At 47.0% G+C, this 25,373-nt stretch overlaps 1 protein-coding gene across 4 annotated transcripts; it reads left to right on the plus strand.

The window, feature by feature from the left end:
• On the plus strand, window positions 1–24,237 carry sec31b (SEC31 homolog B, COPII coat complex component). 4 transcript variants are annotated; one of them, XM_046337314.1, is made up of 26 exons: window positions 1–300; window positions 1,488–1,603; window positions 1,967–2,090; window positions 2,210–2,405; window positions 2,832–2,927; window positions 3,459–3,599; window positions 4,400–4,542; window positions 5,101–5,200; window positions 5,882–6,043; window positions 7,093–7,245; window positions 8,338–8,571; window positions 9,165–9,332; window positions 9,529–9,664; window positions 9,903–10,081; window positions 12,068–12,194; window positions 12,540–12,685; window positions 12,864–13,037; window positions 13,570–13,746; window positions 14,113–14,389; window positions 14,861–15,280; window positions 17,665–17,709; window positions 19,213–19,268; window positions 19,594–19,755; window positions 20,259–20,378; window positions 20,534–20,605; window positions 22,701–24,237. In XM_046337314.1, the coding sequence occupies exons 2-26, from the start codon at window positions 1,525–1,527 to the stop codon at window positions 22,878–22,880; spliced, it is 3,867 nt and encodes a 1,288-aa protein (XP_046193270.1). In that variant the 5' UTR covers window positions 1–300; window positions 1,488–1,524; the 3' UTR covers window positions 22,881–24,237. The 4 variants fall into 4 exon arrangements, with proteins under 4 accessions (XP_046193270.1, XP_046193269.1, XP_046193271.1 ...); XM_046337313.1 differs by having other exon boundaries at window positions 1,499–1,603; XM_046337315.1 differs by lacking the exon at window positions 17,665–17,709 and having other exon boundaries at window positions 2–300; window positions 1,499–1,603.
• Window positions 24,238–25,373: the final 1,136 nt, after the last annotated feature.

The raw sequence follows: 25,373 nt of genomic DNA on the forward strand, positions 1-25,373 counted from the left end.
CTGCTGTGATATTTGATACCATGTCGGCCACCGTAGAAGACGACTGCTGTGATATTTGATACCATGTCGGCCACCGTAGAAGACGACTGCTGTGATATTTGATACCATGTCGGCCACCGTAGAAGACGACTGCTGTGATATTTGATACCATGTCGGCCACCGTAGAAGACGACTGCTGTGATATTTGATACCATGTCGGCCACCGTAGAAGACCATAAACATCCAGGATTACGTTGGGAGTGCCCGGTGGTTTTCTACATCATTTGTAAACTAGAAAGATTGACAATCATAAATTCCGACGTAAGTATTTTACATGAAGATATTGGGGGTACTAACAATATAGTGTTATAATATATTTATTCTAGCTTTTTAGCTAGATTTATAAGCTGAACGACACGTCTGCATGGTTTTAGCTGTCAAGCTCTTAGCAGAAGCCAACGACACGTATCGGTAACTAGCCTAGCCTAGCCTAGCTAGCTACCGTTAGCTAACTAAAGAAACTGGTTGAACCAGGGGGATGGTTTATAGCTAATAGCTCAACCAGCATTAACTACCCATCTATTTATAGAACATATATACGTTACGGCGAAGAAAAGCCGTTGACAGACGTGTATTACTAGCTAACCAAAATGATGGCTGTTAGCCAGCTCAACGTTTTGTCATCATCGCCCAGCAGCTCTCCATCTAACGGCTCGCTTCCTTCTCCGTGTTGTTGATTCAATGAGACGTGATTGAAATGGATTCTTCTAACGTTTTAGTAAATTGTTTCAGTTTATTAACCATGTCTACATGTTACGCATCTAGCTAGCTACTGTGCCGCCCTACAATGTTGTTTTAATATTCAGAAACTATTAACGTTTGCTAGTTAGCTGTAGGTAGGTGGGTTCATAGTGTTTAGAAATCGGTTATCCCCATATGACGTCCATTACTGCCCAATGCAATGCGTTTACCTTGGGGTTTTATTCCTTACGTCTTGCAACGGAAACTTTGTACCGTTTACGAAGTCAACTGAGACAGACATGTCTGGAGTTTTTCCGATATAATCTCTCGTTTTCGTTGCAAAACTTTTTCAGTTTGGAGGAAACGTTTTGCAACAGAATTTGCGTAATGAATACACTCAAGGGGTCATAACGTCAGGGGTATGTTCAATATGACAAAACTTTGTTCAACATAGCCAAAAACATTTCGAAATGTTTTTGGCTATGTTCAACGTTTTAGTCAATGGAAACGGTGCTGAAGAGAAGAACGGTGGCTCAGAGGGCTATTGTGTATGGTGGGCTGCACAATATTGTGCGATTAGCTACAAATGGTCACACTGGTGATTTATGTATCTCAATGTGTCACACCCATATTGATCAGGGTACACCCACCAAACAGAAGCAAACAGACCTCAAAAGTTGTTGAAGAATGCTGCACACGTTGAACTGAACTGAATGCACCCCAGTATTGAAACGTAATTAAAAGTGCTTGTTTTCCATTTTTTTTCTGACTTTGATAGAGGCATCCTAGCCCAATAGAGGAAAGATGAGGCTGAAAGAGATCCAGAGGACTGCTCATCCAGCATGGAGCCCTGCCCCCCACCACCCTATCTGCCTGGCTTTAGGTAGGGCACAAATGTTACCTGTATCAGGCCTGTCCATACCTGTCCTACACTAACTCTAACCCTTCTACCTAATCTTAGGTAGGGTAGAACTGTTTTGTGTATCAGGACTGTCATGCACTTATACAGTAGATAGTTCCAGATGTTTAGGCATTCTTGCCAGTAGCCTCCCAGATCTGTTTATGCTATCTAGCCAACTTGCCTATCTTGGCAAGCATGCATAAACAGACTTGGGAGCAGGCTTCTAAAAATCACGAGTTGTGTAACTGATGATAACAGGCTTCACTTTTAATTCTGAATAACCTACTTCTTGAGTTCTTGTGATTTATTAGATTTCTTTGTTGGCCTGTTGTTGTTGAGGAACAGGCACTTCAGCTCAGCAGCTGGATGCGTCATTCAACACCACTGCCGCCTTGGAAATATTCCAGGTGGATTTTGCCGATCCTTCCCTGGGCATGAAGCTCAAGGGGTCCCTACCTACTTCTAACAGGTAAGCAACAACAATGACCTGCTAACCCAATACTATACGAGTTATCAAGTTAATATATTATTGTATCAATACATACGATTCAACCTATAACATTTTGATTTGTGATATCTGTGCCCTAGGCTCCATAGTCTGGTGTGGGTAAACTTTGGAGCAGGAGAAGACGGTTTGGGAGGGAGACTGATTGGAGGCAGTGATAATGGCACGGTAACGGTGTATAGCCCAGAAGCCATCGTAACACCAGGGGCAGAGGCAATAATAGGACAGTCTGACAAACACACTGGGCCTGTCAGAGCACTAGACTTCAACCCCTTTCAGGTAATACTGGTAGCAGCCAGTCAAGGCTTTGGCCCTTTTCTCACTTGTAGTTTGACATGCAATTTAAAATGGCTACTAAATTACATTAAATGAAGCTTTTAATATGAACTCTTAAAGGATATGTTCAATCTAATGTTCTGTATCATATTCCTCACATGTATTATTTTCTCTCATTTGAATGTACTCTCTCTCACTCACTCTCTCTCACTCTCTCTCACTCTCTCTCACTCTCTCTCACTCTCTCTCACTCTCTCTCACTCTCTCTCACTCTCTCTCACTCTCTCTCACTCTCTCTCACTCTCTCTCTCACTCTCTCTCTCTCACTCTCTCACTCTCTCTCTCTCTCTCACACTCTCTCTCTCACTCTCTCTCTCTCTCTCTCTCACACTCTCTCTCTCACTCACACTCTCTCTCACTCTCACACAGAGTAATCTGTTGGCGTCAGGGGCAAATGATTCAGAGATCTACATCTGGGATCTGAACAATTTCAGCAATCCAATGACACCCGGGACAAAGTCACAGGTAAATGTCTCTGGGGGGAAGTTTGTCCCGTTCTCTTCTATTTTCATTCAACTTCTTCTCGAAATCAAAATGGTGGGTAATTCCAGGTGATTTTAAATCCCTGGAATGAGTCTTAATTTAATTTTGAACCGTTTTCCCCTCTTTGTAGCTTTGTGAGGTAAGAGTGAAAGCCAGTGTGGTTGTTGTCTGGTGTGTGTGTGTGTGGTCTTGTGTGTGTGTGTGGTTATCTGGTGTGTGTGGTTGTTGTCTGGTGTGTGGTGGCTTTAACATGTGTGGGCTGATGGGAAGGTTAAATAACCTAACACTTCCCCCTATCAAGACATTACTGAAGTCTCAGAGAAATAGCCTGTGACAATAGTCTTCCACAGTGTAGCAGTGTTGGGAATTTTAGCTTTGCTTTTTGATGTGAAATAACATTTATTTTTATTTTTTTATCTCTAAAATGTGTGCCGTGACCTTCTCCACTCAATAATTCCTGGAGGAATACCTATATCTGTAACAGTGCTGTTCCTTCTCTCCCCATCCACCTAGCCTCCTGAAGATATCAGTGTGGTGTCGTGGAACAGACAGGTGCAACACATCCTGGCCTCTGCAAACCCCAGTGGGAAAGCAGTGGTCTGGGACCTGAGGAAGAACGAGCCCATCATCAAGATTAGTGACCACAGCAACCGGGTGGGTACAGTAGACTAGTGAGTACAGTAGACTAGTGAGTACAGTAGATTGGTGACCACAGCAACCGGGTGGGTACAGTAGACTTGTGAGTACAGTAGATTGGTGACCACAGCAACAGGGTGAGTACAGTAGACTAGTGAGTACAGTAAATTGGTGACCACAGCAACCGGGTGGGTACAGTAGATTGGTGACCACAGCAACAGGGTGAGTACAGTAGACTAGTGAGTACAGTAGACTAGTGAGTACAGTAGACTAGTGAGTACAGTAGACTAGTGAGTACAGTAGACTAGTGAGTACAGTAGATTGGTGACCACAGCAACCGGGTGAGTACAGTAGATTGGTGACCACAGCAACCGGGTGAGTACAGTAGATTGGTGACCACAGCAACCGGGTGAGTACAGTAGATTGGTGACCACAGCAAACGGGTGAGTGTGGTGTTGTAGATGCTCTGGTGTGTTGTAGATGCTCTGTTCAGGGATGCTCTGGTCTGATGTTGTATTGTAGATGCCCTGGTCTGATATAGTGTTGTGTTATAGATGTACTGTTCAGGGATGCTCTGGTCTGATGTTGTATTGTAGATGCCCTGGTCTGATATAGTGTTGTGTTATAGATGTACTGTTCAGGGATGCTCTGGTCTGATGTTGTATTGTAGATGCCCTGGTCTGATATAGTGTTGTGTTATAGATGTACTGTTCAGGGATGCTCTGGTCTGATGTTGTATTGTAGATGCCCTGGTCTGATATAGTGTTGTGTTATAGATGTACTGTTCAGGGATGCTCTGGTCTGATGTTGTGTTATAGATGCACTGTTCAGGGATGCTCTGGCACCCTGAGGTGGCCACCCAGTTGGTCCTGGCCTCAGAAGATGACCGCATGCCAGTCATTCAGATGTGGGACCTGCGCTTTGCCACATCTCCTCTCAAAGTCCTGGAGAACCACACAAGGTGAGCCTCTGGGACGTTGTGCCACACGTCACTTTAACTGGAATTGTTATGTGTGATGATGGTGATGATATGGTCTCTGTTATGGCAGGTGGAGCTAAGTACTTCATGTTTCTAGCTCCAACAGTGCAGTATACAACAATAGAACAATATAACAGTAAAATAGCTTAATACTTATTTAGTAAAACATAGAAGGTATGTAAAATGTACCCTGTCCCCACCCCTGTGTAGGAAAGAGCTGCACTTTCTAGAGAAACTGTGCAGCTCTCTAGTTTTACATTCAGCCGATATCTAACCATAGTAATCCACATAATCAAACATTTTTTTACATTTTTTTTTATACTTTAGTGTTGTGCCACTTTAATTGTCTGTATGTCGTTGGTTGTGTTTTTATCGGTGTTGTATGTGTTACGTGGTTCAATCACATTTTCCTTTTTTTTAATAGATTAATAAAATACAATGAGTTCTTCTAGTTCGGCGGCTGTTGTTGTTTCATAGTTGAAGTTAAAAGAGGAGATCCTCGACCGTGGGTGATTAAGGCTTGGTGTTTTTCCTCCCCAGGGGACTTCTGTCCATCGCGTGGAGCCAAGCAGACCCAGAGCTGTTGCTCAGTAGTGCTAAAGACAACAGGATCCTCTGCTGGAATCCAAACACTGGAGAGGTACCTGCTTTTCTGCTCTGTTCTAAAGACCTCATGGTGTCATGTGGTGCATATGGCCTCCCATCACAAAGCCCCCGTCATCTTTCCCTGCCCAGGGCTTCTTCAGATGCCTCTGTTGTCTAGGTGATCTGTTTCTACAATGTCTCTCTCGTCTCTCTAGGTGATCTGTTTCTACAATGTCGTGGTGATCCAATCTCTCCCGTCTCTCTAGGCGATCTGTTTCTACAATGTCGTGGTGATCCAATCTCTCTCGTCTCTCTAGGCGATCTGTTTCTACAATGTCGTGGTGATCCAACCTCTCTCTCTCTCCCGTCTCTCTAGGTGATCTGTTTCTACAATATCGTGGTGATCCAACCTCTCTCTCTCCCGTCTCTCTAGGTGATCTGTTTCTACAATGTTGTGGCGATCCAATCTCTCTCTCTCGTCTCTCTAGGTGATCTGTTTCTACAATCTCTCTCTCGTCTCTCTAGGTGATCTGTTTCTACAATCTCTCTCTCCCGTCTCTCTAGGTGATCTGTTTCTACAATCTCTCTCTCTCTCCCGTCTCTCTAGGTGATCTGTTTCTACAATCTCTCTCTCTCTCCCGTCTCTCTAGGTGATCTGTTTCTACAACCTCTCCCTCTCCCGTCTCTCTAGGTGATCTGTTTCTACAATGTCTCTCTCTCTCTCCCGTCTCTCTAGGTGATCTATGAATTACCAACGACCAACCAGTGGTGCTTTGACATCCAGTGGTGTCCCAGGAACCCAGCGCTGCTGTCGGCGGCCTCGTTTGACGGCTGGATCAGTGTGTACAGCGTGATGGGAGGAAGCCTGGAGGCCCAGCAGCAGAGCAGGGCTGATCAGGTAGAGAGCCTCCATCTGTCTTACAGCTCTATCTGTGACCCATGTCTGTTTACTGTCTGAAGGAAACCACCCACAATCCAGTGTTGCCGCTAGGAGTCGTTCTGGATAAGAATGTCTGCTAAATGCTAAAACGTCAAAGGCTCCCTGTTTCCTATGTAGTGCACTACTTCTGACCAGGGGACAAAAGTAGTGCACTACTTCTGACCAGGGGACAAAAGTAGTGCACTACTTCTGACCAGGGGACAAAAGTAGTGCACTACTTCTGACCAGGGGACAAAAGTAGTGCACTACTTCTGACCAGGGGACAAAAGTAGTGCACTACTTCTGACCAGGGGACAAAAGTAGTGCACTATTTATGGAATAGATATGATTGTAGTAACATTTTGGCGTAGTCAGGTGTCTAGCCTGGTATGGTTGTAGACCTCATTTGGGCGGAAGCGTAGCCTAGTGGTTAGAGTGTTGGACTAGTAACTGAAAGGTTGCAAGTTCAAATCCCCGAGCTGACAAGGTACAAATCTGTCGTTCTGCCCCCGAACAAGGCAGTTAACCCACTGTTCCTTGGCCGTCATTGAAAATAAGACTTTGTTCTTAACTGACTTGCCTGGTTAAATAAAGGTTAAATAAAATAATAATTTAAAGACCTCTGCTCATTTTTTTTTTTTTTATTTTACCTTTATTTAACTAGGCAAGTCAGTTAAGAACTGGTCTAGGAACAGTGGGTTAACTGGTCTAGGAACAGTGGGTTAACTGGTCTAGGAACAGTGGGTTAACTGGTCTAGGAACAGTGGGTTAACTGGTCTAGGAACAGTGGGTTAACTGCCTGTTCAGTGGCAGAACGACACATTTGTACCTTGTCAGCTCGGGGGTTTGAACTTGCAACCTTCCGGTTACTAGACCAACGCTCTAACCACTAGGCCACCCTGCCGTCCCTACACTCTAACCACTAGGCCACCCTGCCGTCCCTACACTCTAACCACTAGGCCACCCTTATCTTTCCTTTACATAATATTTAGATTGGAATGCAGTCTTTGTGTGGTGCTTTCCCACAGATCTCCTCGTCCTTTGACACCATGGATCCGTTTGGGACAGGCCAGGTGCTGCCCCCTCTGCAAGTTCCCCAACCCACCCCTCAGACCACCCTCGTCGCTCCGCTGAAGAAGCCCCCCAAGTGGGTTCGTAGGCCCGTAGGAGCCTCATTCGCTGTAAGTGCAATGTACTTGACCTTTTTTTATATTTTTATATATTTTTTTTTTGTATTTCAGAAGATAAATAACATCAGTAAATGCCTATTGTGAGGAACCCCAATATGTTTAATCAGTAAGGCATGACAACCTGTGGATTATGGTAGAAACACACTGTTAAAGTCTATTCTTAGGAATGACGACCTGTGGATTATGGTGGAAACACACGGTTAAAGTCTATTCTTAGGCATGACAACCTGTGGATTATGGTGGAAACACACGGTTAAAGTCTATTCTTAGGCATGACAACCTGTGGATTATGGTAGAGACACACGGTTAAAGTCTATGCTTAGGCATGAAAACCCGTGGATTATGGTGGAAACACACGGTTAAAGTCTATGCTTAGGCATGACAACCTGTGGATTATGGTGGAAACACACGGTTAAAGTCTATGCTTAGGCATGACAACCTGTGGATTATGGTGGAAACACACGGTTAAAGTCTATTCTTAGGCATGACAACCTGTGGATTATGGTGGAAACACACGGTTAAAGTCTATTCTTAGGCATGACAACCTGTGGATTATGGTGGAAACACACGGTTAAAGTATATTCTTAGACATGACAACCTGTGGATTATGGTGGAAACACACGGTTAAAGTCTATTCTTAGGCATGACAACCTGTGGATTATGGTGGAAACACACGGTTAAAGTCTATTCTTAGGCATGACAACCTGTGGATTATGGTGGAAACACACGGTTAAAGTCTATTCTTAGGCATGACAACCTGTGGATTATGGTGGAAACACACGGTTAAAGTCTATTCTTAGGCATGACAACCTGTGGATTATGGTAGAAACACACGGTTAAAGTCTATTCTTAGGCATGACAACCTGTGGATTATGGTGGAAACACACGGTTAAAGTCTATTCTTAGACATGACAACCTGTGGATTATGGTAGAAACACACGGTTAAAGTCTATTCTTAGGAATGACGTAAAGTGCTTCTCTTTGGTCACGCTCTACTCTTAAAGGGACAGTACGTGTTTATGACAAGTCTTACAATGTATTATAAATAGTACCCCCCCCCCCCCCAACCTCTTCTCCTTGTAGTTTGGTGGGAAGCTGATCACCTTTGAGAGTCCTAAGGCTCCAGTCCAGAGCCCACAGCCCGTCCCTGTCCCCAGGCAGGTGTTTGTCAGCCAGGTCACCACGGAAACAGAGCTCCTCCAACGTTCCAGGGAGCTGCAGGCTGCTCTGCAATCTGGATCCTTGTCAGACTACTGCCAGGCCAAGATCCACAAGGCCCCCACAGACTCTGAACAGGACATATGGAGGTTTCTCCTGGTAGGTGTTATGACACGGCACAGTGGCACCAAAGGTTCATTTTTAAAGGAATAATGGACGATTTTGGCAATTAAACAACTTTTCTACATACCCCAGGGTCAAACAATGTAACATTATAGAGACAGTGTGACATTTTTGGCATTTAATCCCTTTTTCTACTCACCCAGAGTCATATGATCTCGTGGATACAATTTTTTTGCCTCTGCATGCAGTTTTGAAGGTAGTTTCGGTAGCCATTGCTAACTAGCGTTAGCACAATGCCTGGAAGTCTCCTGGAACTGTTAGCATGCTAAAATGGTATCCATGAATTCATCTGACCCTTGTTATTAAGTAGAAAAGTTGCTTAATTGCCTAAATATTTTTTTAAAGTGCAGTTATCTTTGACATCTGTGTCCCCGTCTGTCCTTCTGACTGGACAGTAGTCGGACTCACAGAACACCTATGGAGATGATGCAGTTCCATGAACAGTAGGCTTCTCTGTACAATGTATTTGGATAGAAAGGCACTCAGGAGCCCAGACCAACATACGACAAACACAAGTTCTGCAAGGGTTGTTTAGGTTTCTAATGTTGTCCGCCTCCTGATGTTTGCAGGTCAACTTTGAAGATGAAGCCCGGGTCAAATTCCTGAGACTTTTGGGTTTCAGCAAAGAGGATTTAGAGAGGAAGATCTCCACCTGCTTAGGGAAGAACCTGCAGCCTAACGGACATGGAGTGGATGCCAACGATCTGGCTGAGAAGATACAGCTTCTCTCTACTCAGGTCAGTCCAGGAACAAACCTCTACATAGCCCATTCTCTTTTATAGTAGTCCTATTTCTCGTCTAGGCTGCAGTTCTTCCACCGTCCACTAGAGGGCAGTACCGAGTATCAGAAGTGATATGTGGTCTCTTTTCTTAACAACATGAATCCTGCCACCAACCTTCCATAAAAGTACGTTGTCCTCGTTTCGTTTCCAGAGGTCAGAGGAATCCGGGGATGAGGTTGACTCCACCAAGACTCCGGGTTCATCCTCGCCCTCTGACTTTTTCAGTCAGATCCCACCACAACCACAAGACAAGGAGAAGATCAGCTTCCCGATTCCTGTCTCAGCAGGTACTGCTCGTATTCCCTTCAGTATCACAGCAGTTGGATGTGACTTCAGCTCTCTCTTCCTGTGAAATCTAAACAGTACGGACTGGTTTCCCGGACACATAACAAATAGAATGTTCCACGTAAAAAAAATATTTTTTTTTAGTCTTAATATGAATCTGTTGTCCTGGTAACTGGCCCTTTTGTATGACTGTAACTCTCCCGTATCTCATTCAGCTGCTTTATGCTCCTGTTGTATTAGATGCAGATGGTCTGATCAGCCAGGCTCTGCTGGTGGGAAACTTTGAGGGAGCGGTGGCTCTGTGTCTGAACGAGGGGCGCTACGCTGAGGCCATCCTGCTGGCGATCAGTGGAGGACAGGAGCTACTGCAGAGGACCCAGCAGACATACCTGGACGAGCAGAGGAACAGCATCTCTATGGTAAGACGGGGGACCAGCATCTCTATGGTAAGACAGGGGGGACCAGCATCTATGGTAAGACGGGGGGGGACATACCTGGACGAGCAGAGGAACAACATCTCTGTGGTAAGACGGGGGGCATACCTGGACGAGCAGAGGAACAGCATCTCTGTGGTAAGACGGGGGGGACCAGCATCTCTGTGGTAAGACGGGGGGCCAGCATCTCTATGGTAAGACGGGGGGCCAGCATCTCTATGGTAAGACGGGGGACCAGCATCTCTATGGTAAGACGGGGGGCCAGCATCTCTATGGTAAGACAGGGGGACATACCTGGACGAGCAGAGGAACAGCATCTCTATGGTAAGACGGGGAACAGCATCTCTATGGTAAGACGGGGACCAGCATCTCTATGGTAAGACAGGGGGACCAGCATCTCTATGGTAAGACGGGGGGGACATACCTGGACGAGCAGAGGAACAGCATCTCTATGGTAAGACGGGGGGCCAGCATCTCTATGGTAAGACGGGGGGCCAGCATCTCTATGGTAAGACGGGGGCCAGCATCTCTATGGTAAGACGGGGGGCCAGCATCTCTATGGTAAGACACCAGCATCTCTATGGTAAGACGGGGGATCTCTATGGTAAGACAGGGGGACATACCTGGACGAGCAGAGGAACAGCATCTCTATGGTAAGACGGGGGAACAGCATCTCTATGGTAAGACGGGGGACCAGCATCTCTATGGTAAGACAGGGGGACCAGCATCTCTATGGTAAGACGGGGGAACATACCTGGACGAGCAGAGGAACAGCATCTCTATGGTAAGACGGGGGAACAGCATCTCTATGGTAAGACGGGGGAACAGCATCTCTATGGTAAGATGGGGGGACCAGCATCTCTATGGTAAGACGGGGGACCAGCATCTCTGTGGTAAGACGGGGGGCCAGCATCTCTATGGTAAGACGGGGGGACCAGCATCTCTATGGTAAGACGGGGGCCAGCATCTCTATGGTAAGACAGGGGGACATACCTGGACGAGCAGAGGAACAGCATCTCTATGGTAAGACGGGGGAACAGCATCTCTATGGTAAGACGGGGGACCAGCATCTCTATGGTAAGACAGGGGGACCAGCATCTCTATGGTAAGACGGGGGGACATACCTGGACGAGCAGAGGAACAGCATCTCTATGGTAAGACGGGGGGCCAGCATCTCTATGGTAAGACGGGGGGCCAGCATCTCTATGGTAAGACGGGGGGACCAGCATCTCTATGGTAAGACGGGGGGACCAGCATCTCTATGGTAAGACGGGGGGGACCAGCATCTCTATGGTAAGACAGGGGGGGACATACCTGGACGAGCAGAGGAACAGCATCTCTATGGTAAGACGGGGGAACAGCATCTCTATGGTAAGACGGGGGGACCAGCATCTCTATGGTAAGACAGGGGGACCAGCATCTCTATGGTAAGACGGGGGAACATACCTGGACGAGCAGAGGAACAGCATCTCTATGGTAAGACGGGGGGTAACAGCATCTCTATGGTAAGACGGGGGGGACCAGCATCTCTATGGTAAGACAGGGGGACCAGCATCTCTATGGTAAGACGGGGGGCCATCATCTCTATGGTAAGACAGGGGGGGGCCATCATCTCTATGGTAAGACAGGGGGGGACCAGCATCTCTATGGTAAGACGGGGGACCAGCATCTCTATGGTAAGACGGGGGACCAGCATCTCTATGGTAAGACGGGGGGACATACCTGGACGAGCAGAGGAACAGCATCTCTATGCTAAGACGGGGGGACCAGCATCTCTATGGTAAGACAGGGACATTTGGGACTTACCCTCCAGGCTATTTGGTTTATATTATATTGTATGACTTGATTACTAGCTAGTTAGTTTAGTTCAGAATATAGTTATTTTATATCAACAGTGCAAAATAATCTGATTATTACTGAGTCAGCATGAATACATACAACCTGGTTAAGTTTACTGTCGACCGTCCTCAGCTGATCTCATCCGTGGTGACCCAGAACTGGGGAGACATCGTGCAGAGCTGTGCCTTGGAGAACTGGAAGGAGGCTCTCGCTGCTCTCCTGACCTACGCTCACCCCAAAGAGTTTGCTCATCTGTGTGGTAAGAACAAGATGTTGAGGATCGTAACAAAGGCATCAGTAAACCCTGACTTGTTTTTACTTGAGTTCAGCGCTTATTTCTGCAAGTCACTAGAAATCTATTTGAGAAGAGAGACCTGATTGTACCTGATGGTCTCTTCTGCTTCCTGTTCCTAACCCCTCCCTCCCTTTCTCTTGGTAGGACTATAACTGATCTCCGTGCTGTGTAGCTCTTCTGTTTCCTGTTCCTAACCCCTCCCTCCCTTTCTCCTGGTTGGACTATAACTGATCTGTTACATCTTCTATCTAAACTCTCCTCCTCTCTCCCCTCTCTTCCTTGCTCTCCCACCCTCTCCTGGTACTGTAGAGGCCCTGGGGTCGCGTCTGGAGGGGGAGAGGACAGAGAAACGCTGTCTGCAGGCATGTCTCTGTTACATTTGCTCTGGGAACATTGAGAAGCTAGTGGAATGCTGGGCCCTGCAGAGGGACTGCTCATCTCCCCTGGTTTTAGAGGTAACAAATCGTTTTTTTATATCTATCTATATAGTTATCCTTCATTTAACCATGGAAGTCACTTTTCCAAGTGAACCCAAGCGTTATGATGATGTGATAACTGGCCACAGATACCATCTCTATTGACGTGGTAGTAACCAGGTGGTAACATTATGTCGTCTGTGTGATTGACCGCCAGGACTTGGTAGAGAAGATGATGGTTCTGCGTAAGTCTGTGGAGCGTCTGAGGAACAGCGAGGTGGCTGTACAGAGTCCTGTCCTGGCTGACAAGCTGACTCTCTACGCTGGTCTCCTAGCATCACAAGGCAGCCTGGCTACAGCCCTGTCCTACCTGCCAGACACCTCAGACCAGGTAAACACAACCTCCACTCCTCTTCAGATACCTTATCAACCAGGAAATGATTTAAAACGTGTCATCGTGCTTCAAAGACCCCGTGTTTTCCCTCTCCTGGGATCGTGTTCAGACCTGCTTTTTAAAATGTACGTTGTGCTTCGTTGATCTTGCCTGATGAAAGAGAACTTTAATGTTGTTGTGGTCCAGAAAGGGGTTGGTCCCACCATCTGTTACTCCAGAGGGCTGTACTGCAGAGCAGGATCAATGAGTTAACCAGTTTACTATGATAAACAACCAGGAATTACTACACATTTTCTGGTTCATGAACAAAGCTAAACATCCATGTGTTCTTGGCTGTTGAGTCAATAAAACCATGCCTAAATATTATTATTATATATTTTTTTGATAAGCTTGAAATGGGTAAGTTAGCCTGCTAACTCCCTGGGTTTATAGTTGACCCCCTCGGGCAGGCTGACACATCAAACTGTTTGCCATATTTCCAGTACTATTATAACTGTGTTGTTGTTCTGTGGTGTTTGTCCTCCTGCAGGCTTGTATCATGATGATGAGAAACCGGCTGTTCCACGCCCAGGGAGAGGGAGGAGCTGCAGAGGGGCAACAGCCCCCACCGTTCCCTTACAACAGAGTCCGGGTGACTGGGGGCGACCCTGCCCCTGCTCAGGCCCCTGCTGTCCCCGTCCAAGCACAACCACCGACACAGACACCGGTATTTAGGAATGAATGCATTTTATTTGACCCTTTTGCCACAGCCTTGAGAATGCAACAATAAACACACAAATGATTGAGGACTATAAAACACAAAGTAAACAGATGTATTTACTTTATTGTAATGTTAAATGTAAATGTAAATGTATTTCCATTGATTTATACATCGATGAATCTAATCTCCACTTGAAGATATCATAGCAGTTGCTAGAGTTCATGGTGTGAAACATCAGCTTGGTATATATTGTTATTCTCTCATGTGTGTTTCTGTGGCTGCGTTCCAGTCTACTGTTGAAGTAGTTCACTATAAAGGGAATAGGGCACCGTTTTGGGACGCCGGCTGTGTGTAAATGATGTTCCTCTCCAGGGGCCCTACCAGCCTCCTCTTCCTGTGATGTCAGTGGGTGGCCAGCCTCCTCTTCCTGTGATGTCAGTGGGTGGCCAGCCTCCTCTTCCTGTGATGTCAGTGGGTGGCCAGCCTCCTATGACGACAGTCTTCACTCCTCAAGCTGCTGCTCTCTCCAGAGGGCCGCCGCCTCCTTCGTATGGCGGTCTGCCACCCTCCTCCCCTGCTCCTCCACCTAGTGGGCTGCCACGTACAGGACTACGGCCAGCCTACCCTCAACATCCTGCCACTGCCCCAGGTAGGCACTCTCCCTCCGTCCAGGGCCGTGTTCAGCAGGTGTTATGTCTGACCCTGTGTGTAGGATGCTTACTGACTTCATCTGGTTGTTTTTCTATCCTGTGTCTTTTGTTCTACAGTGTTATTTTAGTGCTACATTTGATATTGATTGCTGCATTGTTGGGTTTGGAGCTTGTAAGAAAGGCATTTCACTGTATCAAATCAAATGTATTTATAAAGCCCTTCGTACACCAGCTGATATCTCAAAGTGCTGTACAGAAACCCGGCCTAAAACCCCAAACAGCAAGCAATGCAGGTGTAGAAGCACTGTACTTGTGTATGTGACATAGAAATATATTATGTAGAACAAACACGTTTCAATCTGAATGTAATATACAAGCTGTGCCCTGCTGAACCAGGTACTACTCTGTCACCTGCCAGACACTACTCCAGACTGGTCTTGATGTAACATGTCTGTCTCCTGTCTGCTCAGGGTTCTCTCCACTCCAGCCATTCCAGCCACAACAGCAGCCCATGTCTGCAGGACTAGGTGGCCCCGTCCACTCTGCCTTCCCTCCAGGACCTGCTCTGCCAGGCTCCAGCCTATCTGGACCCCCCCTGCCTCCGTTCTCTGCCCCTGGCGGCCTCCCCACCATGCCCAGCCCAGGGCCACCTCCGTCAGGCTTCGCCCCCACCTCGCTCCCTTCAGGCCCCATGCCACCCAGCTACCAGCAGCCTGGGGCCCCCGTCGGCATGTACCCACCAGGGGGGTCTCACCTTCACAGCCAGGGCCCACCTGCAGGTCCCCCCTCTGGTCCGTACCCACCCCTGGGACCTGGGTACCCACAAGGAGGTCCTGGAGCCCCGGCCGTCAAGTCCTTCTCTGCTCCGTCGGTTGGTCCTCCTCCTACAGGTACTGACCATGATGCAATTCATGTGTTGCTTCCCAAATGCCATCCTATGCCTGGTATAGTGCACTACTGTTGACCTAGGCTCGTACGGTCGGTAGGACCCTACTGTTGACCTGGGCTACTGTTGACCTGGGCTCGTAGTCAGTATAGTGCACTACTGTTGACCTGGGCTCGTACGGTCGGTTGAGGACCCTACTGTTGACCTGGGCTCGTAGTATAGTGCGTTGACCTGGGCTCGGTAGGACCCTACTGTTGACCTGGGATCGTACGGTCGGTAGGACCCTACTGTTGACCTGGGCTCGGTCAGTATAGTGCACTACTGTTGACCTGGGCGGGTAGGACCCTACTGTTGACCTGGGCTCGTACAGTCAGTATAGTGCACTACTGTTGACCTGGGCTCGTACGGTCGGTAGGACCCTACTGTTGACCTGGGATCGTACGGTCGGTAGGACCCTACTGTTGACCTGGGCTCGTACGGTCAGTATAGTGCACTACTGTTGACCTGGGCTCGTACGGTCGGTAGGACCCTACTGTTGACTGGACCTGGGAACGTACGGTGCACTACTGTTGAGGACCCTACTACTGTTGACCTGGGCTCGTGCACGGTCAGTATAGTGCACTACTGTTGACCTGGGCTCGTACGGTCGGTAGGACCCTACTTTTGACCTGGGCTCGTACGGTCAGTATAGTGCACTACTGTTGACCTGGGCTCGTACGGTCGGTAGGACCCTACTTTTGACCTGGGCTACTGTTGACCTGGTCAGTATAGTACTGCACTACTGTTGACCTGGGCTCGTACGGTCAGTATAGTGCACTACTGTTGACCGGGGATCGTAGGGTCAGTATACTGTTGAGTGCACTACTGTTGACCGGGGATCGTACGGTCAGTATAGTGCACTACTGTTGACCGGGGATCGGACCCTACGGTCAGTATAGTGCACTACTGTTGACCTGGGCTCGTACGGTCAGTATAGTGCACTACTGTTGACCTGGGCTCGTAGGACCCTACTGGGCTCAGGACCCTACTGTTGACCTGGGCTGGACCCTACTGTGCGGTCAGTATAGTGCACTACTGTTGACCTGGGCTCGTACGGTCAGGACCCTACTGTTGACCTGGGCTCGCGGTCGGTAGGACCCTACTGTTGACCTGGGCTCGTACGGTCGGTAGGACCCTACTGTTGACCTGGGCTCGTACGGTCAGTATAGTGCACTACTGTTGACCTGGGCTCGTACGGTCGGTAGGACCCTACTGTTGACCTGGGCTCGTACGGTCGGTAGGACCCTACTGTTGACCTGGGCTCGTACGGTCGGTAGGACCCTACTGTTGACCTGGGCTGACCTGGGGATCGGGCTCGTACGGTCGGTAGGACCCTACTGTTGACCTGGGGATCGTGTTGACCTGGGCTCGTACTAGGACCCTACTGTTGACCTGGGATCGTACGGTCGGTAGGACCCTACTGTTGACCTGGGCTACTGTTGACCTGGGCTCGCGTTGACCTGGGCTCAGTATGGGCTCGTAGTGCACTACTGTTGACCTGGGCTCGTACGGTCGGTAGGACCCTACTGTTGACCTGGGGATCGGACCCTACTGTTGACCTGGGCTCGGGTCGGTAGGACCCTACTGTTGTCCTGGGGATCGTACCGTTACTAGGACCCTACTGTTGACCTGGGATCGTACGGTCGGTAGGACCCTACTGTTGACCTGGGATCGTACTGTCGGTAGGACCCTACTGTTGACCTGGGATCGTACCGTTGGTAGGACCCTACTGTTGACCTGGGATCGTACCCTACTGTTGACCTGGGATCGTAGGGACCCTACTGTTGACCTGGGATCGTACGGTCGGTAGGACCCTACTGTTGACCTGGGATACTGTTGACCTGGGATCGTCGGTAGGACCCTACTGTTGACCTGGGATCGTACGGTCGGTAGTAGGACCCTACTGTTGACCTGGGATCGTACGGTCGGTAGGACCCTACTGTTGACCTGGGATCGTACGGTCGTTGACCTGGGAGGACCCTACTGTTGACCTGGGATCGTACAGTTAGTAGGACCCTACTGTTGACCTGGGATCGTACGGTCGGTAGGAACCTACTGTTGACCTGGGATCGTACGGTCGGTAGGACCCTACTGTTGACCTGGGATCGTACTATAAAGGGAATGGGGTGTAATTTGGGACACAGGCCTGTAACATCACTGTTTATCTGTTATGATAGTCATCTTTAATCATATCTTTATTCATTTATGCTTAAACAAGAATCCACCATTTCTTCTTGAACACTTGTCTCTTTTATAAATACTAAATCATGTGTAGTGAGATTTGAGACGTGAATAACGTTAATTTCTAAATGCTTCTGATTGAGCTGATCCCCCTTGTCTAACTTTCAGGGTACTTCCCTTGGCTGAGTACTCCCCTTGTTGACGATGATGAAGGTGACAGTGAGAGTGACAGACAGGGATAGGTTTGGATGTGGTGGGATAAGACTGTTAATGCAGACAGGGATAGGTTTGGATATGGTGGGATAAGACTGTTAATGCAGACAGGGTTATGGTGGGATAAGACTGTTAATGCAGACAGGGTTATGGTGGGATAAGACTGTTAATGCAGACAGGGTTATGGTGGGATAAGACTTGATGCAGACAGGGATAGGTTTGGATATGGTGGGATAAGACTGTTAATGCAGACAGGGATAGGTTTAGATATGGTGGGATAAGACTGTTAATGCAGACAGGGTTATGGTGGGATAAGACTTGATGCAGACAGAGATATGGTGGGATAAGACTGTTAATGCAGACAGGGATAGGTTTAGATATGGTGGGATAAGACAGGGCTAGGTTTAGATATGGTGGGATAAGACAGGGCTAGGTTTAGATATGGTGGGATAAGACAGGGCTAGGTTTAGATATGGTGGGATAAGACAGGGCTAGGTTTAGATATGGTGGGATAAGACAGGGCTAGGTTTAGATATGGTGGGATAAGACAGGGCTAGGTTTAGATATGGTGGGATAAGACAGGGCTAGGTTTAGATATGGTGGGATAAGACTGTTAATGCAGACAGGGTTATGGTGGGATAAGACTGTTAATGCAGACAGGGATAGGTTTAGATATGGTGGGATAAGACAGGGCTAGGTTTAGATATGGTGGGATAAGACAGGGCTAGGTTTAGATATGGTGGGATAAGACAGGGCTAGGTTTAGATATGGTGGGATAAGACTGTTAATGCAGACAGGGATAGGTTTAGATATGGTGGGATAAGACAGGGCTAGGTTTAGATATGGTGGGATAAGACAGGGCTAGGTTTAGATATGGTGGGATAAGACAGGGCTAGGTGCTAAATCACTGTTTTTGGTGATTTACATTTACTAATTTAATACCGAAATATCTGTTTCAAGTTTATGATATTTGAGTACTAAAAAATGTAAATTTACCACAGTACTATGCCAAGTAGTGAAGATAATGCAACAACAATAATGTGTTATTGTCAGTCAGTGTGTCCAATCTAACTGCACTGTGATGCTACCTGGCCGTGGCCTGCTGTCTGAAGTGACCTGCTACCTGGCTGTGGCCCGCTGTCTGAAGTGGCCCGCTGTCTGAAGTGGCCCGCTGTCTGAAGTGGCCCGCTACCTGGCTGTGGCCTGCTGTCTGTTGAAGTGGCCCGCTGTCTGAAGTGACCTGCTACCTGGCTGTGGCCTGCTGTCTGTTGAAGTGGCCCGCTGTCTGAAGTGACCTGCTACCTGGCTGTGGCCTGCTGTCTGTTGAAGTGACCTGCTACCTTTTTAAGACTAATTTATCCTCCTAAGAGATTGATAAATAACCCTGCTCAACTTAATGTCCCAGATCTCCAGGTCTCTAGGCTCTTGGCTTTGGCTGCTGTCTGGATTCTTAAAAAGCATCAGGTGTCTTGTGGCTGACTATTCATCTTTTACTATCTATAGGACAAGATGGCTGGAATGACCCACCAGCAGTACGAGGGGGTTCTAGGAAGAAAAAGGTATCTCCTCTGGATAAATGACCTTCATACCGGATTCCCCATCCTCTCTGATAACATGGACTAGCTCAGACTGGAGAAATGTGGACCAGGACCAGTAGACCATCTTGGAAATGTTAATAGCTACAATCTTAGTTGTATGTAAACCAGTATTCAGTGAATCCATGTTCTCCAGATGTTGTAGACGGGTCTTTGCTATTTCAGTACTTTCACGTGTTTCAACATGCAGTAAGATCTTAGCTGTATGTTAACCAGTATAAGGTGAAGCTTTTATGTCTGTAATAATAAACCTGCCAGTGTGTGAATCTGTGTTCTGTCCGCGTCTCAGGTTGTCCCAGACAACTACACCCCTCCGGCTCCCATCACCGCCCCTGTTATGGGGGGTTTCCCCATGGAGGGCCATCATCATCAGCCCCAAGGACAGCAGGGCCACGACCCCAGCCGCACGCAGCAGTTCCCCCCAGGGGCCCCTCAGGAGCCCAGCGTACAGGTCAGTGACAACCTCTTCTGTGTTTCTCCATGCCAGTTCTGGAGCCAGAATACAGTGGGATTTCTGGTAGCATGAGACTAGTGCCAACTTAACCCAGTACCATTTACTTTCTTATTAAAGGCCTGGCAGGCCGACCTCTAACCCCTAAAGTCAGGATGCCATTTACTTTCTTATTAAAGGCCTGGCAGGCCGACCTCTAACCCCTAAAGTCAGGCTACCAGTTACTTATAGGCAGGCAGATCTCTAACCCCTAAAGTCAGGCTACCAGTTACTTATAGGCAGGCAGATCTCTAACCCCCTAAAGTCAGGCTACCAGTTACTTATAGGCAGGCAGATCTCTAACCCCTAAAGTCAGGCTACCAGTTACTTATAGGCAGGCAGATCTCTAACCCCTAAAGTCAGGCTACCAGTTACTTATAGGCAGGCAGATCTCTAACCCCCTAAAGTCAGGCTACCAGTTACTTATAGGCAGGCAGACCTCTAACCCCAGTGTGTCCCTTCAGCTCCTCCAGGCGCTGCCGGCTGAGAGGGTGGAGCAGAGAGAGATCCCTGCAGAGCACATGGTCCTCAAGCAGACCTTCGACAGCCTGGTTCAACGCTGCCAGCTAGCCGCACAAGACCCAGTAAGTCTTTACACAAGACGGTAGTATCGGCTCTTGTGATTCAAAAGACATCATTTCTACCCGTCTGTCTGCATAAGACACACAGAGCCATTCTGAAGGTGCTGCTGTTTGAGTCTGACATCCTAATATTCAATATATTTATTTATTTTCCTCAGCAGACAAAAAGGAAACTTGACGACGCATCGAAACGCCTTGGGTACCTGTATGACAAGCTGAGAGAGCAAACGGTGAGAACACGGAGCAGATACTGTACCACAGGGCCCCAGCCTTAGAGTTAGCAAATCTGCTGTTTCAAAACACACACCTTCAAAAAAATCATCTGTGTTTTTAAAACATTTCACCTGCGTTTTATATTGAAAGTCGGCTGTTTTTAGTTTTTTGCTTCTATAGAATGATCAGGGACATGTAACTATTATTATTATATTATTATTATTATAACTATAGTTTTCCTTCACAGAAAATACATTAGTGCAACACATTCTGTCAGAAAATAGCTTCGTTTTCATCAGATGACAACAGAAGTGGAACGCCATTTGGCTGGCAGCCACACAAGTAAATGAGGTTACAATTAAAAAGCACTTTTCTTTTTGCAAAAACGATGCATGGCCATCATATTTCTGTTTAGCATAGAGAGAGAATGTAGCCAGCTACATTTCCCAATATTTTGCTTGAAGTTAATCTTGTATTTTACCAGAGAAAAGTTGGCTACACGGAAAAGTAGCTACACATCAGTCAGAGCACTGTCTGCTGATAGAATGCCGTTTCCTGAAGTCTCATCTGAGGGGAGAAGTGCAACTGAAGCACAAAATTAGTCTGATGCAGAGCAGAAATGACAATAAGAAGCATTTTAGATTTGCTGTACAAAACGCAGCAAGATATTTCTTATTCGTTTTATCTTTCTTTTCTGCGTGAAAATCACACAATTCTGTATTAACGCGACTCCTGTACCATGATGTCAGTTAGTTCTCATTTTAATCCAGTCATGTTAGTCCACTCCATAACAGACCCAGTCATGTTAGTCCACTCCATAACAGACCCAGTCATGGTGCTCCACTACATAACAGACCCAGTCATGTTAGTCCACTCCATAACAGACCCAGTCATGTTAGTCCACTACATAACAGACCCAGTCATGTTAGTCCACTCCATAACAGACCCAGTCATGTTAGTCCACTCCATAACAGACCCAGTCATGTTAGTCCACTCCATAACAGACCCAGTCATGTTAGTCCACTCCATAACAGACCCAGTCATGTTAGTCCACTCCATAACAGACCCAGTCATGGTGCTCCACTCCATAACAGACCCAGTCATGTTAGTCCACTAACAGACCCAGTAACAGACCCAGTCATGTTAGTCCACTCCATAACAGACCCAGTCATGTTAGTCCACTCCATAACAGACCCAGTCATGTTAGTCCACTCCATAACAGACCCAGTCATGTTAGTCCACTCCATAACAGACCCAGTCATGTTAGTCCACTCCATAACAGACCCAGTCATGTTAGTCCACTACATAACAGACCCAGTCATGTTAGTCCACTACATAACAGACCCAGTCATGTTAGTCCACTCCATAACAGACCCAGTCATGTTAGTCCACTCCATAACAGACCCAGTCATGTTAGTCCACTCCATAACAGACCCAGTCATGGTACTCCACTCCATAACAGACCCAGTCATGGTACTCCACTCCATAACAGACCCAGTCATGGTACATAACAGACCCAGTCATGGTACTCCACTCCATAACAGACCCAGTCATGGTACTCCACTCCATAACAGACCCAGTCATGGTACTCCACTCCATAACAGACCCAGTCATGTTAGTCCACTCCATAACAGACCCAGTCATGGTACTCCACTCCATAACAGACCCAGTCATGTTAGTCCACTCCATAACAGACCCAGTCATGGTACTCCACTCCATAACAGACCCAGTCATGTTAGTCCACTCCATAACAGACCCAGTCATGTTAGTCCACTCCATAACAGACCCAGTCATGTTAGTCCACTCCATAACAGACCCAGTCATGTTAGTCCACTCCATAACAGACCCAGTCATGTTAGTCCACTCCATAACAGACCCAGTCATGTTAGTCCACTCCATAACAGACCCAGTCATGTTAGTCCACTCCATAACAGACCCAGTCATGTTAGTCCACTCCATAACAGACCCAGTCATGTTAGTCCACTACATAACAGACCCAGTCATGTTAGTCCACTACATAACAGACCCAGTCATGTTAGTCCACTACATAACAGACCTGAAGGAAATGTGTACATGCCTATAGTAACTTTAAATTCTCCCCTCATCCTGTAGCTGTCTAACAACATCCTGGGGGGTTTACATGAGATCAGCCGCTGTGTGGCGGGCCAGAACTACCAGCGTGGCCTCGAGGTCCACACTGCTGTGGTCACCAGCAGCAACTTCAGCGAGATCCAAGCCTTCATGCCCATCCTCAAAGTGGTCATGACCATCGCCAACAAGCTGGGCGTCTGACCACTGATCCCACACCAAGGCAGGCTTCTAGAATAAACCTGATTTCCTATAATGCTCTACTTTTGACCAGACCCTATGGGCTCTTTACGGGCCCCGTGGGCCCTATGATTTATGAGGGCCCCGAGGGGTCTATTGAGGGCCCCGAGGGCTCTTGTCAAAAGTAGTGCTCTATATAGGGAGTAGAGTGCCATTTGGAACACTCAAAAACACACCAAGATAAAACAGCCTTCAGTGTTATCATATGGATGGATCACAATGTTATAGATTAGATATTTATTTATTTTTCAGCTGTTGAAATGTGCTTTGATAAAGAAGAAAAAAACATGATTGCAGATGTGTGGTTTTCGCTTGACTAAAGCCGACTCATAGAAAGGTTTCTGACTTGGCTGATGACGAGAGGTGTTCTTCTCTCTGAGAAGACGAGTCACTGTGTTGGTTATCAACAGCAAAACACCCAGTAATACTAAAGAAGTCGAGTCCTTTTAGCTTTTCGAAGGGAAGATACCGGATGTTAAATATTAAAGAGGTGGGGGTTACTGATGCGGGAGGATTGTAAGCTAGCTGAGGATTTTAATGTCATATGTTTGAGAGTGGAGAAAGATCTAGGCAAATGTCTCTGAACAATGTGGGCTTGGATTCTCTGGCTGTCAGTCGTTCTGAACATGGTAACTCATCCAACTAAGGGAAGACTGAGAACGAGGTTGTTTTTTTGTCCACCTTCCTACCTCATCTTTCCTTAACAAACCACACAACGTCCAGCTGATTTTTACAATAGTGAGGAAGAGTGACTGAGTTATATACACTTTTGTAATGCATACTGTACCACAGCGCTGACATTGTTACTTTTCACTGACAGACCAGTGGGCTCTACAGACCTGTGGGCTCTACAGACCAGTGTGCCATCTCTTACTTTATGTTTTCAGGCCAAAGCACTGCAACAACTAGCTCTGATCCAGGGTGTTACGTGCAGCTGGTTGACTCAGAGCTGTGTCAGAGCCTGCACATTACGCCCTGGTCCAGAGCTATGCAACAACAGAATGTAATTTGATGATTCTTGTGGAGTTGCTGGATGTTTTTTATAGTCAGTCCCCATTACAGTCACTATAGAGCGGCCCACTGCTGTCAGCTAGCTTGTGTGATTGAGAGACTGTATGAGAACTGTGTGTGTGTGTCCTGGTTGTTGGCTTCGCCCCCTGTTTATAGTGTGCTGGCTTCTGTTGTGTATAAACTGTAATGAGCACACCACTGTAAACAGCTTTGGCGTAGTTACACTTGACATTTCATGCTGATTGAAGAACGTGGCAGTTATCGACTGAAATATGGCAAAGAAACCCATGAATAAATCTCTTGAAATATTTTTGTGAATTGTAAGTGGTGCGTAAGCTACACTCCCTATGTTTTTGTTGTTGACGATTTCCCTTTATAATAATTCATTCGTATTTCCCCATTTTTAATCATGAATTAGTAATTACCCCTGTGTTTAATAAGAAATTAGACATTACCCCTGTGTTTAATAAGGAATTAGACATTACCCCTGTTTTAGTAAGGAATTAGACATTACCCCTGTTTTAGTAAGGAATTAGACATTACCCCTGTTTTAGTAAGGAATTAGACATTTCCTATGTAACCTGTTGCATCCTATATTTAGTTTCTAATTGTGCGTAGCCATAGAAACGACCTTCCCACACCACCTTGTTCTTTTTCAGGAGGGGGGGGGGGGTGCACGAAAAATGATCACACCAAAGCTGATCCATTCTAGTGTTTTGTTCTCACTGGGAGTGGCCTATGATTACGTATGTACTTAATATTAGTCGAGATCTAATGTGCTAAATCAAATGTTTGAGAGCTGGAGCAGTGGAAATGTGTTCTCTAGAGGGATGAATCACGCTTCACCATCTGGCAGTCCGACGAACGCATCTAGAGTTTGGTGGATGCCAGGAGAACGCTACCTGTCCTACTGCATAGTGTCAACTGTAAAGTTTGGTGGAGGTATAATGGTCTGGGGCTGTTTTTCATGGTTCGGGCCCCTTAGTTCCAGTGAAGGGAAATCTTAACCCCACCGCATACAATGACATTCTAGACAATTCTGTGCTTCCAACTTTGTGGCAGCAGTTTGGGGAAGCCCCTTTCCTGTTTCAGCATGACAATGCCCCTGTGCACAAAGCGAGGTCCATACAGAAATGGTTTGTCGAGATCGGTGTGGGAGAACTTGACTGGCCTGCACAGAGCCCTGACCTCAACTCCATCAAACACCTTTGAGAAAAATTTGAACTCTGACTACAAGCCAGGTCTAATCGCCCAACATCAGTGCCCGACCTCACTAATGCTCTTGTGGCTGAATGGAAGCATGTCCCCGTATTGATGTTCCAACATCTAGTGGAAAGCCTTCCCAGAAGAGTGGAGGCTGTTATAGCAGCAATGTTCCAACATTTAGTGGAAAGCCTTCCCAGAAGAGTGGAGGCTGTTATAGCAGCAATGTTCCAACATCTAGTG

This window comes from Oncorhynchus gorbuscha, unplaced genomic scaffold (assembly GCF_021184085.1).
Source record: "Oncorhynchus gorbuscha isolate QuinsamMale2020 ecotype Even-year unplaced genomic scaffold, OgorEven_v1.0 Un_scaffold_1363, whole genome shotgun sequence".
NCBI classification, from domain to species: Eukaryota; Metazoa; Chordata; class Actinopteri; order Salmoniformes; family Salmonidae; genus Oncorhynchus; species Oncorhynchus gorbuscha.

Bases quoted from the DNA above. Each gene is read 5' to 3' on its own strand.
- sec31b (XM_046337314.1), top strand. From the start codon at position 1,525: ATGAGGCTGAAAGAGATCCAGAGGACTGCTCATCCAGCATGGAGCCCT. The intron at 4,543-5,100 runs GTGAGCCTCTGG...TTTCCTCCCCAG, and splicing joins GTCCTGGAGAACCACACAAG to GGGACTTCTGTCCATCGCGT. The intron at 14,390-14,860 runs GTAGGCACTCTC...CTGTCTGCTCAG, and splicing joins ACATCCTGCCACTGCCCCAG to GGTTCTCTCCACTCCAGCCA.